Source organism: Ascaphus truei, chromosome 13 (genome assembly GCF_040206685.1).
Source record: "Ascaphus truei isolate aAscTru1 chromosome 13, aAscTru1.hap1, whole genome shotgun sequence".
Classification (NCBI taxonomy): Eukaryota; Metazoa; Chordata; class Amphibia; order Anura; family Ascaphidae; genus Ascaphus; species Ascaphus truei.
In genome coordinates, this window is record NC_134495.1 from 15,655,369 (window position 1) to 15,669,885 (window position 14,517).

Genomic DNA, 14,517 nt, shown 5'->3' on the forward strand with positions numbered 1-14,517 from the left:
TATGCTGCAAAAAACAGACAGGAAGTCCATAGCAAAAATAATGCTCTCCGGAATCACAACAGGAGTGTACATCTTAGGGGGGCTCAAATTGTGTTTTGGACCCCTTTATGCTGGAAGCTTTAGGTATTCTTTTGCATGGTATGTGTGTTAATGTTGGGGGTGGATCCTTTAAACTCTGAGCATGATCCGCCTTCTGGCAGAGACCTGCTAAATAAAGTTATACTAATCAGAATATCACACAGGGACCACTGATCAGAATCCAGGCGGCTTAGTGTTATTTGTTGCTTTCCTTCAGCGCAATGGATTTGCAGTGTAGGCAACGATGATTCATGTTAATTTTTATATACTCTACGGAGTGATTTATGTTTGCAGAAGGAACTCAACCATGGGATCAGGTCTTAACCTCCCTGGCTCCTGCAGTGCCTTTGCCAAGCATGCATGATTGGGAGTTTTAAAAACAGCAACGCATATATAAATATACAGGCTTTGGTTTAGACTAGTACAGGCCTGTACAACTTGTAAAGTGAGAAGGGCCAAACTGCTCCAAGGAAAACAGGTTTGGGCCGCATGGGTAAAATCATCCTCATATCTCCCCCAGCACCCCTCATCATCATATATCTCTCCCAGCATCCCTCATCATGATCCTCATCTTTCCCAGTGCCCTCATCATCCTCATATCTCCCCCAGCACCCAGCATCATCCTTATATATCTCCCTCAGCACCCCTCATCACCCTTTGTGAGACTCCCCCTATCTTTCACTGCCCATCTCACCCCCCACCCCCACCCCCACACATAATACTCCCCCTCCACGTCACACACAATACCCCCCTGCACACCACACACATATCCCACCCCCCCTGCACCTCACATCACTCTACTCCCCTGCACCTCACATCACCCCCCTGCACCTCACATCACCCCCCTCCCCCCCGCACCTCACATCAAAACATTTTTTGCATTTTCGATTCGTGAAATTGTCAGCGTTAGTCTTTTGATATAGGCTGATATGCGATCAAACAAAAACTGAAAAGTAATGTAGAAAATTGGAGGATGTGCAAAAATGTGCCAAAAAATTGAAAGCTTGGACAATTTAAAAAAGTTTGCAAAACCTGGGATTTTTTTTTTTTTTTTTTAAATTGTGGAATATGCAAAAATTGCTACATTCCAAAATATGGGAAGAATGTTAGAGAACCAGGGAGTATTCGAAATATTGAAGAATGTTCAACAAATAAACACTTGCGAGCACATTTACGTCTCAGACAGATTTTGCCGCCCTGCCATTCCCCATGATCTCTTAGCATATAGTGCTTCCACTGCAGCCTGGGAACCTGGGATCATTTTTGGCGGGGACAAAGCCACAACCAAATGCCCCCATTCCGCGCTTCGTGGGTCCCCGGTTCAGCTGCTTGGAGGGGCAGTCTTTAAAATCCCCCGTCTTTATTCACTCACCTTTTTCAGGATCCCAGCGCTCAGAAAAAGAAAAGATCCTTCGTGAGGAAGGAGGTTACTGTCTTGTAAGGACCTTTTCAGAAGAAAAGCTTTTTTTGTACAAAATGTATAGAAAATTGAGTGTAATTTGGTACTTTGCTTCTTTCCTCTTCTTTTTTCCCCCGCTACTTTGCTCTTTCAGAAGCTATGCTAATAGCAATTCAGGCAATATAATTATATAGCGATTACATATAACGGCAAAATAATTGCATTTCATAGTCACAAAGATGTAGTTAGGCTTGCTGCACGTAGGAAGGGATTTTCATAATAGGAATAAAATTAATATATACAATTATTTGCTACTTTTGCAGTTTTTCATCTTCACATCGCACAATGTCCCCGTCTGAAGCTCTAGAAAAGCAACACGCACATTATACCAGCCGCATTTCTCTGGTTGAAAAGCTTCAGAACGGGAAAAATGAGTTGAAGGTTTCAAATCTTCGGGATGTGGGCAATTTAACCCTTTTACTCACCTCACACGTTGACGACTAAATGCCGCATTCTATATAGTCTGAATTGACCACTTGGGATGTTTCAAAGTCGATGGGGAATTTCGACCAAAAACAATCCGATGGGTCACATCGGATGACCTAAAATAAGCAGCAATGAATGATGGGCCATATTTACTAAACAGTGCTGCGCCATAGGAAACCTTCCAGCGTGACTTAGTAACGATGGCTCCTTATGGTCCTAAGGTGTCTTATAAAGTAGAACTTGGAAAAAGTGCCCCTATGTGTTTGCTGTTTAGCAGCCTATATTAAATGCCTATTAGTATCTGCTTGTAAGAGACATGCAAAGGTACACTCAGAGAGACAGTTTTGGGGAAATTAAAACATGGCTCTATTTATCCTGTCCCTTTAAACAAATCACAGCATACCAAAATAAACAAACACCCAATCCCTGTGTAAGGGCTAACTCACTTCCCCAGTCTCCATCTGCAAGGCTGGGAGGAAAAGCCCCTTGCCAGCCTATCACCCCAAAGTCTCAAGAGGTACCTCAAAGCAGATGGCCCTTCAGGTCAGTCTCTGGGTCTGGATGGGTGTTCATTGAGGGGCCAGCCTCTGGTAGGTTCCTGGGTTTGCTGCACCCTGGAAGAAAGGTCTGTTCACTTGGTGTATTGAAATCAGCAAACCGTCATCCTGCGTGCTCAAGAGTCTCTTGGTTAGTTCACAGCAGGAGGCTTTTACACTGGTCTGATTAACCAGGTGGAGACTGGTCAATTGTTTTTAGCTGCAGTTAACAAGCTCCCTACTGGATTCCTCAAACAACTGAGGCTTTCTAGTGAAGCCTCATTGAGACAGGGTTACATTCCCTGTTACACTGCGGTTCAGCCTTTTTAATGGATGTGAATTGCACAAATCTTGTTGAGCAATTTTCCATTTGACCAAAAGCTCACAGCTTTTCTGAACTTCGCTCATAGCTTTTGGTGAACCTTTAAAAAAATAATAATAATGTAATTCTCATGTCTATGTCTTTAATCCAAAACAAATTGGGAGGTAATTGCACTTTTGATTTCTGAAATGAATGTTAAAAATGGCAGTGACAGCATAATATGGCTTAGTAATCTAATGGTATAATAAGTGCAATTTGTGCCTTTATCATCTTCAGCGCCAGGGGGCTTACAACAGTGATCACCAACCAACTCCTCTTTAATCACTATTGTTCCAAGCAGTAACCGTTCCAAGAGTAGAGCATTGAGTCAGTGAAACCAGCCAAGTGATGTTGTACAGACACAGCCTAATTCATCAAATAGTTCCAAAGCGAGACTACAAACAGATCTGGTTTCACCGGGCTCAGTTCATTCCCAATTTGTGCTTTTGCAGATGCAACACTTCAAACGCAATGGAAAGTCATTATTTGGAGTAATGAAATAACTGGGGCTGAGGTAATAATACTTTTGCTAATGTGCTTCATACACACATTATCATTTTCATCTTGGTGGTTGATTTGATTGAGTTGTACATGATATTCTCGATGGCAAACTGTGCGAGTTAATTTCATCTGCCTCTTCGCTGCTTGGGGTGGAAACAAGTAAATTGTGTCGCGGATCACCCTACTCCTTACCCTAAATCCCTACCCCAACCACTGAAACCCTTTAAATTAACTTACCTTATTGTCGATAACGGCTGGTGGCGGCGAAGGCTCCCTTGGCAGCCAAACGCCAGGGCTAACTTAATCGCGGAAAAACAGGCGCAACTAACTGTCCGATTCTGTTCTGTCTGGCAACATGTTTACTGGAGATTTCATAACGTGAAAGCACTAAGGTACTGTGTGCTGGATCCTCAAAGCTCTGTTAAAGCACGGAAAATAACTTGACTTTACCTAAAACAAGGTGGAATTTCTGTTCCCCAAATTAACAAGGTATCCTCAAAGCTTATTATATGCACAAAAAACACGTCTGAACTGCGTCTCCTTGGTACAGGCTTTGTCGCATTGCTGTTGCGTAACATTGCGTTATCTACCAGTAACGTGACGTTATGCAAGTACAGGCGGATGCCTTATCCGACGCTGCATAATGCAGTCCGCCGGACGCGTTATCCAGCGTCGGACACGCTTATCCGAGGGTCACCGCCGCCGATTAACATGGACCCGCAATCTGACGGTCTGTTAACCAACAGTGATTTGCATTCCATTGGATAATGGAGGACCGCCTGTATTGCCGTTACTCCGATCCACCCCCCCACCCCCCTTTGAATTAGGGCTTGAGTTGAAGTGGGGAAAGGAGAGAGAGAGAGATATTAATGCCGGGAAATAATGCTGTTATTTTAATGATGCCGATCTGTGACGTTGCAGCCATTCAAACGCCCTCTTTGTGTGTGGATGAGAGCAAAGCCACATTTAGGTATAACTTGAATAATGTAACATTAATTACCCGCTCTAACCTTAACTACTTTAGTGGATATTCAATATTATGACACTGCCATATTTGCATCTCATTTGCATCTCATTTGCATGCCATTTGCATGGTGTCAGAATGCCTGGAATAGTTAATGCAACGCTCGCTATGTGAGAAAATATGGTTTCCCGTTCTGTCCTTTTGAAGATGCCCCGTTCGTCTTAACGTGATATTAAGTTAGGTTAACGCCACGTCCAGTCACTTAACGGAGCTTGGTGGGTCAGTGCCTGTGTGCCACGCCTTCTATATTCCCATTGAGGTTTCTTACAAAATAATGTGTAATAACGTTCAAATATTCAGCCTGAACGCATAGCTCCAACAGAAGAACTGCATACATCAAATTCACTAGAGGTATCTATGGAGGAACTGCAGCGTTGATTCCAACGCTGCAGTGAAGCGGGCTGATTTGTTTGTAACTACTTCGCTGCCAGAAGTTGCTCTAATGCATGGAAGACTGAGAACCTAATTGTTTATTAATGTCAGGAAACACCGCAGGATTTCCCCTCTCCGTTATGTTTACTGTCGAGTGGAATATTTGATGGGAATAAAACATGTTGGAGACACGAAAAAAATAAATAAACGAGAAGGAGGTTGTATAGAGGAAAAGCTGATTTGTCAAAGCAGCATATGGGGTTTTACATATAACTATGGGGAGTAGTTGGAAGGCAGGGCGCAGTGAGAAGTTCCTATACTAATCTTGTTCAGTCTTCTAATCGGCAAACCGCAGACTTACTCCACTCTGAAATCAAAGGATCATTAAGTTAACCCCTGCGCTGCTACAGACTCCAGCAACACCATGCTGTTACCCTTACCACTCCAGCATTTGTGCTGGCAGCTCAAGGGTTAACCTGGGATTTCATTACACAGAGAAATAATTTGCAGACAGCAGCTTTTGCGAGACAAATAAATATCATTTTTTTAGTGGGGATTACTGAGGAGGAAGACTTGGCACATTTTCTTTGTTAAGGAATTTTTACAGAACTGGGAAACGCTAAACTCTAATCGTAGAAAAGACCTCGTTTGCAATGTTTCTAAATAAAACCTTCGCCGTCACAAGGACTTCAGCAGAAATTGTCTCTCAGGGCATTTCACACGGTTGTTTCCCAGCCTGGCGCAAAAAAAAAAAAAAAAATATTCTCTCGGAGCATCGGGTGACCTACTTTCCTACCAACAAGTAATATATTCTACATGCTGAGACTGAGCAGTGTGTTTGGGGGACTCATTTGGTTGGTGTCTAGTGGCAAATCAGGTCATCTTCTTTAATTAATTAAAAAAAAAAAAAAAAATAGGTTTCACCATGGGAACATCTAATACGCAGCCCCAGGTATATATTATATGAATATATATATATATATATATATATATATATATATATATATATATATATATATATATACATACATACACACACACACACACACACACACACACACACACACACACACACACACACACACACATATATTACACAGCCCCGGGTGTGTGTGTATGTGTGTGTGTATATATATATATACACACACACACACACACACACACACACACTAACTATATATATGAAAGCCTGGTATATATAAAATAGACAGCCCCAGGAACATGTAATACACAGCCCATATATGTGTGTATATATATAATACACAGCCCCTGTTATATCTAATACGAAGCCCCAGGCTCTGCTGCTGCTGTACTGCTTAATCGCAGGTTGTTTGCACCTAGATTGTAGACCCCACAAAATAGTATATCATTATTGGTCTAACATTTTGGGAAGATCGGTATTGTGGGTGTCCAATTATTATTATTTTTTTTACCAATATAGTGACATAATAGTTTCTAATTAAACAGGAATTGGCTGATCATTAAATACCCGTTTATCACGTTAGTAGTTGAATTATATTCAGTTAAGAGTGCAGGAGTAACACAGAACATCTGTTTTGGGTGTGTTCCCTTAATATGCCATAATGTGTTATTTTCTCCATAGCACATGCACTGCTGTAGTTGCTGTGTGTTTGTGTGCTGTAAATGAAAGGTCTGGGATAGTGAACAATACTGTAGGTCCCATCTCTGTAAGTTAAACCAATTTAACTCTAAACTAAACCAGCAAAGGGACATCTGTGCATTGCTTTGGCAGGAACTGAATAAATATACGTGGCGGGTGCCTCTGGCAGCAAAGGGTTAACCAATTGCGACATAGTAAAAACTTATACAAGTGACTTTAGAAAATGAAAATGCACAAAGCACTTAATTCTGCCCAATTGTTAAATGGCAACATCAAAAAAAGTCTGTTGTTTTAATAAAGAAATGTTGGAGCTGTCCACTGCCTATAGGTGCTGAAACATTGCCATAGAACAGGGGTGGGGAACCTTTTTTCTGCCAAGGGCCATTTGGATATTTATAACATCGTTCGCGGGCCATACAGACACAGACATGCAGGCACACGGCAGGCACACAGCAGGCATGTAGGCACACAGATCCCCCCCCCCCCCTACCTCTGGTAGTTGCTGCTGCTGCTGGGGGGATCGTGTAGGGCGGATGCTGGGGTAAGTGCGGGGGAACTGCTGGAGAATCATGGGGGAAGTGTGGGGAATGCTGCGGTGACTGCTGCGGGGGGAGTGCGGGGGAAGTACGGTGGCTGCTGGGGGATCGCTGGGGCTAGTGCGGTGGCTGCTGAGGATCGTGTAGGGCTGCCGGCGCCTCACATCACCTCCTCCCTCCTCCCGATCGGGCGCGTGGCGGCCATTTTTTTTAAATTGGCGCGACCCCGGTTATAGCAGTTGCCTTAGCAGGGCCAGACCAAATGATTTCGATGGCCTTATACGGCCCTCGGGCCTGACGTTCCCCACCCCTGCCATAGAATATGGCATTACAACAGAACGGTATAGATACAGAGCCAAATCTACAAAGTGGTGCTATTCAAAAAGACACATTCTGGCCCATTCAGGTGAATAGGTCAGATGGTCCCTTTCAGCGCTGGATGTTTTATGGCAGAGCATCACTTAGTATATATGTGTCACAATCTCCGATACTTTATAACAAAACTGACTTTCTTGTCATTGGAATTTACCAACCCTGATTTGTTTAACTCTTATTCTGCAGCACTCCTGAAATACCTGTCTGAGAGATGTGTAATGGGGATACATCTGTAGTATGCAATTCTCTCTTTTTTTTATTTTTTATTTGGCTTTGTTCAAGATAAGCGTTAACAAGCCAGAGTTCATAGGAAGAAATGACTTTGCGGTCTCTTTAATTAAAGATACATTTTAAGAGCTGAATGCTTTTAGGGAGGCTTTGATCCCAAACGGGGGATTATACATGAAAGGAATTTGGATTTTAATCATATAAATAACTTTTTGGCAAACTCTCCTGCTCTTTACATAATATACCGGAAGGCGAATCATTGGTGTCCAGATCTATATTTGTAAAGGTTAACTCAAGGTACAGCAAGAAGAAGAAACCTACAGCGTATGGATATGTTTAAATGAAAATGTGTGGCAGAGAAGTAAGCCAGCTTATACGGTAACAGATGCCTTACTCCAGGCAACGTGGAACTTTGTTACCCAGACAGTATTGTCAGATTATATTAGTCTACAGAACTCATCCTCCTACTGAGTCATTTCATATCCAGCCCTTTACGCTTCTGCTAGGAGAGAATTCAGGGTTTTGGCGCACTGCAAACAATGCAAACACATCTTGTACTCCATTCCCTTCTGAAGGATGCAGCTGATATATTGCAAGGTAAAAGCAGGTTTGTTTGAGGGTGTTGTACATTTGTAGCCATATATGTGTAAAGCACTGGCGCTGTAGGAGGAAGGCTTTGCTATCACTGCCTGGTGTGGACTTTGGGAATCTGTGCTTGTTTGTAAAAATGGTCATCTATTAGCTCGAACATTCACCTTTGAGATACTGGTTTAGCGCAGAGAGCCGTTGGGATCTGATAGAACATGCATTCAGGATTATCATCCACAGGGGCAGTCTTCAGTATGACTGTATTAAAATGCCCTCAAACCCTTTAAGTCCGAGCAATGCCAGGGTTAAATGCTGTAACTGGGTTTAAATTATTTTCTTACATTCAGGCGTATGTAAAGGGTTAATGATTTGTTCTGCTAAATTCATGTTTTAAAACCTAAACGTTTCCTCTTCTTCATCCGGATATGTCATACAGATAACGCTATATTTTTCCATTATAAAGAACCAGTGAATAAATCATTTTGCTGTCTTATCGGTCTGCACCACATTGTGCAGAGGAGGAATGGCCAACTCTGGTCCTCAAGGGCCACCAACAGGTCAGCTTTCAAGGATAGCCCTGCTTCAGCATAGGTGGCTCAATCAGTGTCTCAGTCATTGACTGAGCCACCTGTGCTGAAGCAGGGATATCTGTAAAACCTTACCTGTTGGTGGCCCTTGAGGAACTGGAGTTGGCCACGCCTGGTTGTAGAGCAACAGATTGCTGGGCCCTCTTGTAGGAAAAGGGTTAAGTAGCTAATCGTTCGTCCCTTCCCTTGTTTCCGTGTGTCCTATTTGGCATGGCATTGTTTAAGTGGAACAGCTGCTTTACGAAGATCAGTGAAACAGGTTTTTTGGTTCTGTTTGAGGCACAGGTAGCAGACGTGATTTGCATCCGATAACCCCAACGCCGTGCACCAAGGCAGGCGCAATATTTCCTGCGAGATTTGACACAGCTCCACTAAAAACAATTTATGGGGCCATTTGTAGGGCCATTGTGCAACACTGATGAATTAACAAATGCAGTAACGTCTGCTACCTCTGTATTAGTCTAAATAAAGTGTGACTTTTGGAAGCATTGTTTTGTAGGGTAGCATGTGGAACATTCAGTAATTATTTTAACCTCTTGCCAAGTCTATAGGTGGCAGCCATGAAGAACTGCTGGTCCCCTTGCGTCTTTATCAGCATGTTACAGAATTCTGCTGTCACTTTGTATTTTTCCAGCATCTCGCAGGTGCTGCGGGACTTCTAAATATGCCCTTTACCTGGTGCTGTAACACAGGGGTACTCAACTCCAGTCCTCAAGCCCCCCCCCCTCAAGATATCTCCGCTTCAGACCAGGTGGTTCAATCAGAGGCTCAGTTGAAAACTGAGCCACCTGTGCTGAAGCAGGGACTGATTGAGCCACCTGTGCTGAAGCAGGGATATCCTGAAAACCTGACTAGTTGGGGGGTGAGGCGGGGAGTTGAGCATCCCTGCTGTAATAGATTGATTTTAAAGTGTCAGACTATGTGTTTTCATTTTATTTAAAAATGAGTGGTTATCAGTGTTGAGTGAAAACGAATTGACACGCCTTTGAATTTGGTGTTAATCAGCGCAGTTTTATTTTTTCCTTTCCATCTGTGTTGCCTGTGGCTGCTACAAGAGGTGGAACTCAATAGGAAATCATGCTTCATTTCCATGTGCAACCAGAACTGCAAAATGATTCATCAGTGGTGTTATTCCCGTGTTGCTTTTTACAACCACTATCATTTGCACATTTTTGTAGTATTTGTGGTTGAGTTTTTGGGGCTTCTGTGAAAAGCTATTTAAGCAGGTCTTCCATAAGGAAGCAAACATCAGAAATGGTAGCAAATGTGGTGCGTGGCTAAGTGCTTCATCCTTATAATGGAACAAATACACAACTACAGCGCTATACCCTTTAACAATCAGATATATCAAATATATAAATACTGTTCACAAAACAACCAATGAACCGTAAACAGTCAAACATTAGTACAGCTCAACCTCGTTACAACGCGAATCCGCTTATAACGCGATGCAAGTGTGGCTCCCAATTTTTGTATTTATGAATACTTTACAACACGATTATTGGTATCTTAAATACTTTATTGTACAATGCATACAATTATACATGATTTCTAACACGATCCGCTTATAGCGCGATGTCATTCTTTGGACCCCAAGCACAGCGTTATAAAGGGGTTGAACTGTATATACAACTGTAATTGCAAGTGTATAGTATTTACTTGCTATAAAAAGTCCTGCAGCCATGAGTCCTCTGGGATTATCCAAATCCCGTATACAGTCTTTGCAAAATAGAGTCCTCCTGGGCGCTGGTACTTGTCACTCTTGCACAATGCAGTTCATGAAAACATAGAAAGTGTAGAGAACAACATAAGGAATACTACTATTATAAGGACAAAAACACCTCTGTGCAGTTCACTTAGGACATATAATTAGTGCACCCAATCTATTTAACTGGTGACTGGCAGTGATGAGGAAACACACCACTACGAACATATGAACCTATACACACTGAGCGAATCCCAATGGATAGTTAACCCTTTATCCAACAGTCCTTAAAATATATACCGTGGATGGTACCAGACGGAAAAACGCTTACAAAACTGCAGCTGAAAGATGTTGTTGAAACTACTCAGCAAATTATAAATCTCCCAGCAGTGATATGTAAGGAAAAAAATGAAAACATGGCACAGAACTGCTAACCGTTCTATTTTATCATGAACGGCATTGTGCAAGAGTGGCAATTACCAGCGCCAAGGAGGACTCGATTTCGCAAAGATCCTTATAACGGAGTTGCAATATGTATTGTTGCATGTCTAGAGGACACAGGCAAGTAGCGCATGGAATCTATCATCCGTATGGAGCAATTTGCCGCCCCGCGTGAAGTAAATTGATAGCATCAGTACAAATGGTATTGGGCAGATGTCCACACCCCAGCACCAGAAAGAGGGAGGATTTAATGAGCTTGGTACCCGCGTGACCTCTTGACACTTGGCAACTCATGAGGGTAGAAGAATGACACACTTAGAATGGAGAATGGAACATTATTTGGGAGACTGCAACCTTAATCCTCCCCTTTTATAGCCACACATGGATATAATATAGGAATGTAGGACCTGCCAAACTTCCCATTGGAAAAAAAGTGCCGGCAAAGGTATTTAATCCGCAGTGTTACTGGCCCTCTCTGGCAATGAAGGGGTTAATGGTTCCCTCAAGTGGTCTATCCAGGTGCGCGCAAACTTTTGGTGCTGCACCCCCTTGCCTACTCTCCCCCTGTGTTCGCGCCCCCCCTTACCTTTGTGCAGGCGTCAAATAACGCTGCAGGGTCATGTGATGTCACATGACCCCACGGCTTCATTTTGACATCGTGTTGCCATGGCGATGGGCGTCAAATGATGCTGCAGGGTCATACCACGTCACTTCAAATGTCCCCGCAGTGTCCTTTGATGCCGCGTTGTCATGACGACGCGTCGCCCAAAGCCGGCTGAATCAAGTTAAGCGAGTTACAGAGGCCTCGCGTAGTCCCCTGGCATTTAATTTAAATGCATTGGGAAAGGGCACATGGCACTCTTTTTAAAATCTCGGGGCACCTCTGCTGTTCAGATCGCACCCCTCCCCACATACATGTAACACACTCACCCTTCTTTTCACAAGCACACCCTCTCTACACTCACACCCCGTTCTTATACTCTGCACATGCACCCTCACACATCATACTCACCCTTTTACTCAACACACACTCCACAATTATTTCCCCCTTCTCACATAGCGCTCACCCTCTTTCTCAATCATACCCTCCATTCGCCACCCCCTTTCGCTTACCCCGCAACTTCCCCAACCCCACACAAAGCCCTAACCTCCCTCTGCTCACACACAGCCTTCACTCTCCTCCCCACACGAAGCCCACACTCCTTCCCTCTCACCTTCCCACACACCTAAAACAGGTCAGCTGTTCAGCAGGCGCATCCTGCACTGTCTGGAGATGAAGAGGCTCCTCTATCTCCTCTGTGCTAGGCTGATAGAGGAGAGGCAGATCACAGCCTGTGTTTTCTTTAAGCGAGGGACCTGCCAGCTGCGTAGCCAGACAATCCCCGCCCCCCCCCCCCCCCTCGACCATGGCATCCTTGGCAGAGGGTCACAGCCCACCTGGGTTTCCAGGCACCCTGGTTGAGAAACACTCGCATACATGTTATCATTCAGCTGCTGTATGCACCTCTTCTGCCCGCTGAGCCTCTTTTCTGTCTCTGAATTCCAGGATGATGAATTCAAAGATGCTGTGCAAGACGAGAGTCGCTTAAGCCTTCAGTATGCCAGCCTATCCCACAGGCCACTGCAGTATGACCAGGTAATGCCCCCCGAGCAGGAGTTTACGTTAAAAACATCCCAGTGCCACCCTGGTGTATCTCTGCCAATAACCTGCAGCTTGTGGAATACCAGTAATGATTAGTAACAATAGGTAACCTTTGTTGAATGCATTGTAATGCAAAGTGGGTTCTTCTGTGTTTGCATTGTACATGAATTCATACAAATCGGAATACTGTACAATTTACACACAAAAAAATCATTTGAATATAAAATATGGCTTTGTAGCCTAGCTTTTAAAACGTGGAATATATATATTATATATTATAATATATAATATATTCTTATTTATGCATGTATTTAAATATATTTCTATAAAATTGCATGTTTGTGTATATATATATATATACACACACTCAATAAATATATACAGCGTGTGTGTGTTTACGCATATATATATTGTATGTATGCATATGTTAAGGTGTTTGCCGGGGCCCATCTCATATTGACCCCCTTCTGTGGACACTGACCCCTGTTACATGAAGTGTAGTGTGGTGCACCTGCTGTCTTACAGAATCCCTGAGTCTCCCGCGATGGTGTGGGGGATGGCATCAGGACTGGCTTATGAGGTAGTGCTGAGTTATACTCACTCATGGTACAGCGCCTCCATCTCTTCCAGACCCCCAGTGTGGTAGGGAGGAGTCTCTGAAAGAGAACCTCTTTGTGCACCTTCTTCCCAAATGACTCCACAATCAGGACAGAAGCGTTCTTTATCTTTGGCATCCTTTATTGTCACCATACATGGACAGCCGCCCATCATAATGGCCGGTCTTCTAATGCTGTGCACTAAATAGCTCCAATAGGTACCACCCCTGTGTCACTGTAATTGAACACAGAGCCTGATGACACTACCTTCACCAGATACTACACAGCACAGGAGTGTGAGGGCAAACCCCATGATTACTCCTGGCAAACCTGCCCTTAACAGGGATTATTGCACAGGAGGAGAAAGGCATGTAACCCCAAAACTACCCAGGGCTACATATATATAGTCTCTTACCCATAGGGATTACGTTTCTCTATCCTTGCCCATCAGATCTATTATATGGATGTGAGCTTATGTTTTGTTCCATCATATACCCTGTTAGGTAGCTTTGTCCTGTGACCGGCTGGTCAATTAAACATCCTAAAGGAACAGTTCTTTCCCCCAGTTTGTATCGGATTTCACTGTTATGTTCTACTTTTTGCACCAGTGTGCATTCAATGTATTCTGTGACGTTTGGTATATAAATTCACATTATTTTTCGATGTGATTTTTTTTTCATCATGTAATGCAGAGTTACTAGTATTTAGGAGTATAGTGGTTCTTGTTTTTTTACTTCTAATTTAACTGTTTTTTTTTTGTCTTTTCTGTGTTACTAATAAAATCCATCTTATTTTGCTTTAACCTGAGTGCTTGCCATAGGACCTCTTTTTTTTGAGAGAGAAAGATCTTGAAAAATATTAATAATGGGAGCAAGATATTGACTAATGTAAGGATATATAAACCCAAAGCAACATCAATCAGCACAAAATAGATAGTAGCCATTAAACTTTCACAGAGAGCAGAATATTTGTTTGTGTCAATTCATATATGCATGCAGGCTCACATGAGGGATCCTAACCGATGATATCAAATCACCAGAATCACAATGTTGCCTTAGCATAATGGTAGCGTAGTAATAGTAAATGACAACTGAAGTTATATAGATGGGTGTAGGAGATTAAGGCAGGGATGGGGGGAAAAGGTTAGACCTCATCATATCAATGTTAACAGATAATCAGTCCACAAAGTTAATTACAATTGGTGACTCGTACATATGTATAATATACTAATATCACTGTAGGAAGTCTTTATCAGTATTTCACATAGGCATAATTAAGAACCGAAGTCATCCAGAGAGAACATTTAGGGTTGTTGTAGAGTATTTAGATCAAATAAATGCAGAGGATAACAGTTCCTCGTTGAGTCCTTAAGGGGACTATACAATGCAAGGTGAAAATCCATCTTGATTCCTTCTGTAATAATACGATTTGCTCAAGATTA

At 42.9% G+C, this 14,517-nt stretch overlaps 1 protein-coding gene across 34 annotated transcripts in view; it reads left to right on the top strand.

Annotated features, from left to right (window-relative positions):
• The window catches only part of RIMBP2 (RIMS binding protein 2), a 175,322-nt gene that overhangs the window by 81,545 nt on the left and 79,260 nt on the right, over positions 1-14,517 (top strand). For 31 of the 34 annotated variants that reach the window (XM_075568667.1, XM_075568668.1, XM_075568669.1 and 28 more), the window contains one exon: positions 12,385-12,474. The exons of 1 other annotated variant lie outside the window; for it this stretch is intronic. In XM_075568667.1, coding sequence (XP_075424782.1) covers positions 12,385-12,474 — 90 coding nt within the window. Of the gene's footprint in view, positions 1-6,905; positions 6,920-7,981; positions 8,115-12,384; positions 12,475-14,517 lie in introns of those variants that run through there. 2 more of the 34 variants (XM_075568688.1, XM_075568676.1) reach the window with 2 other exon arrangements.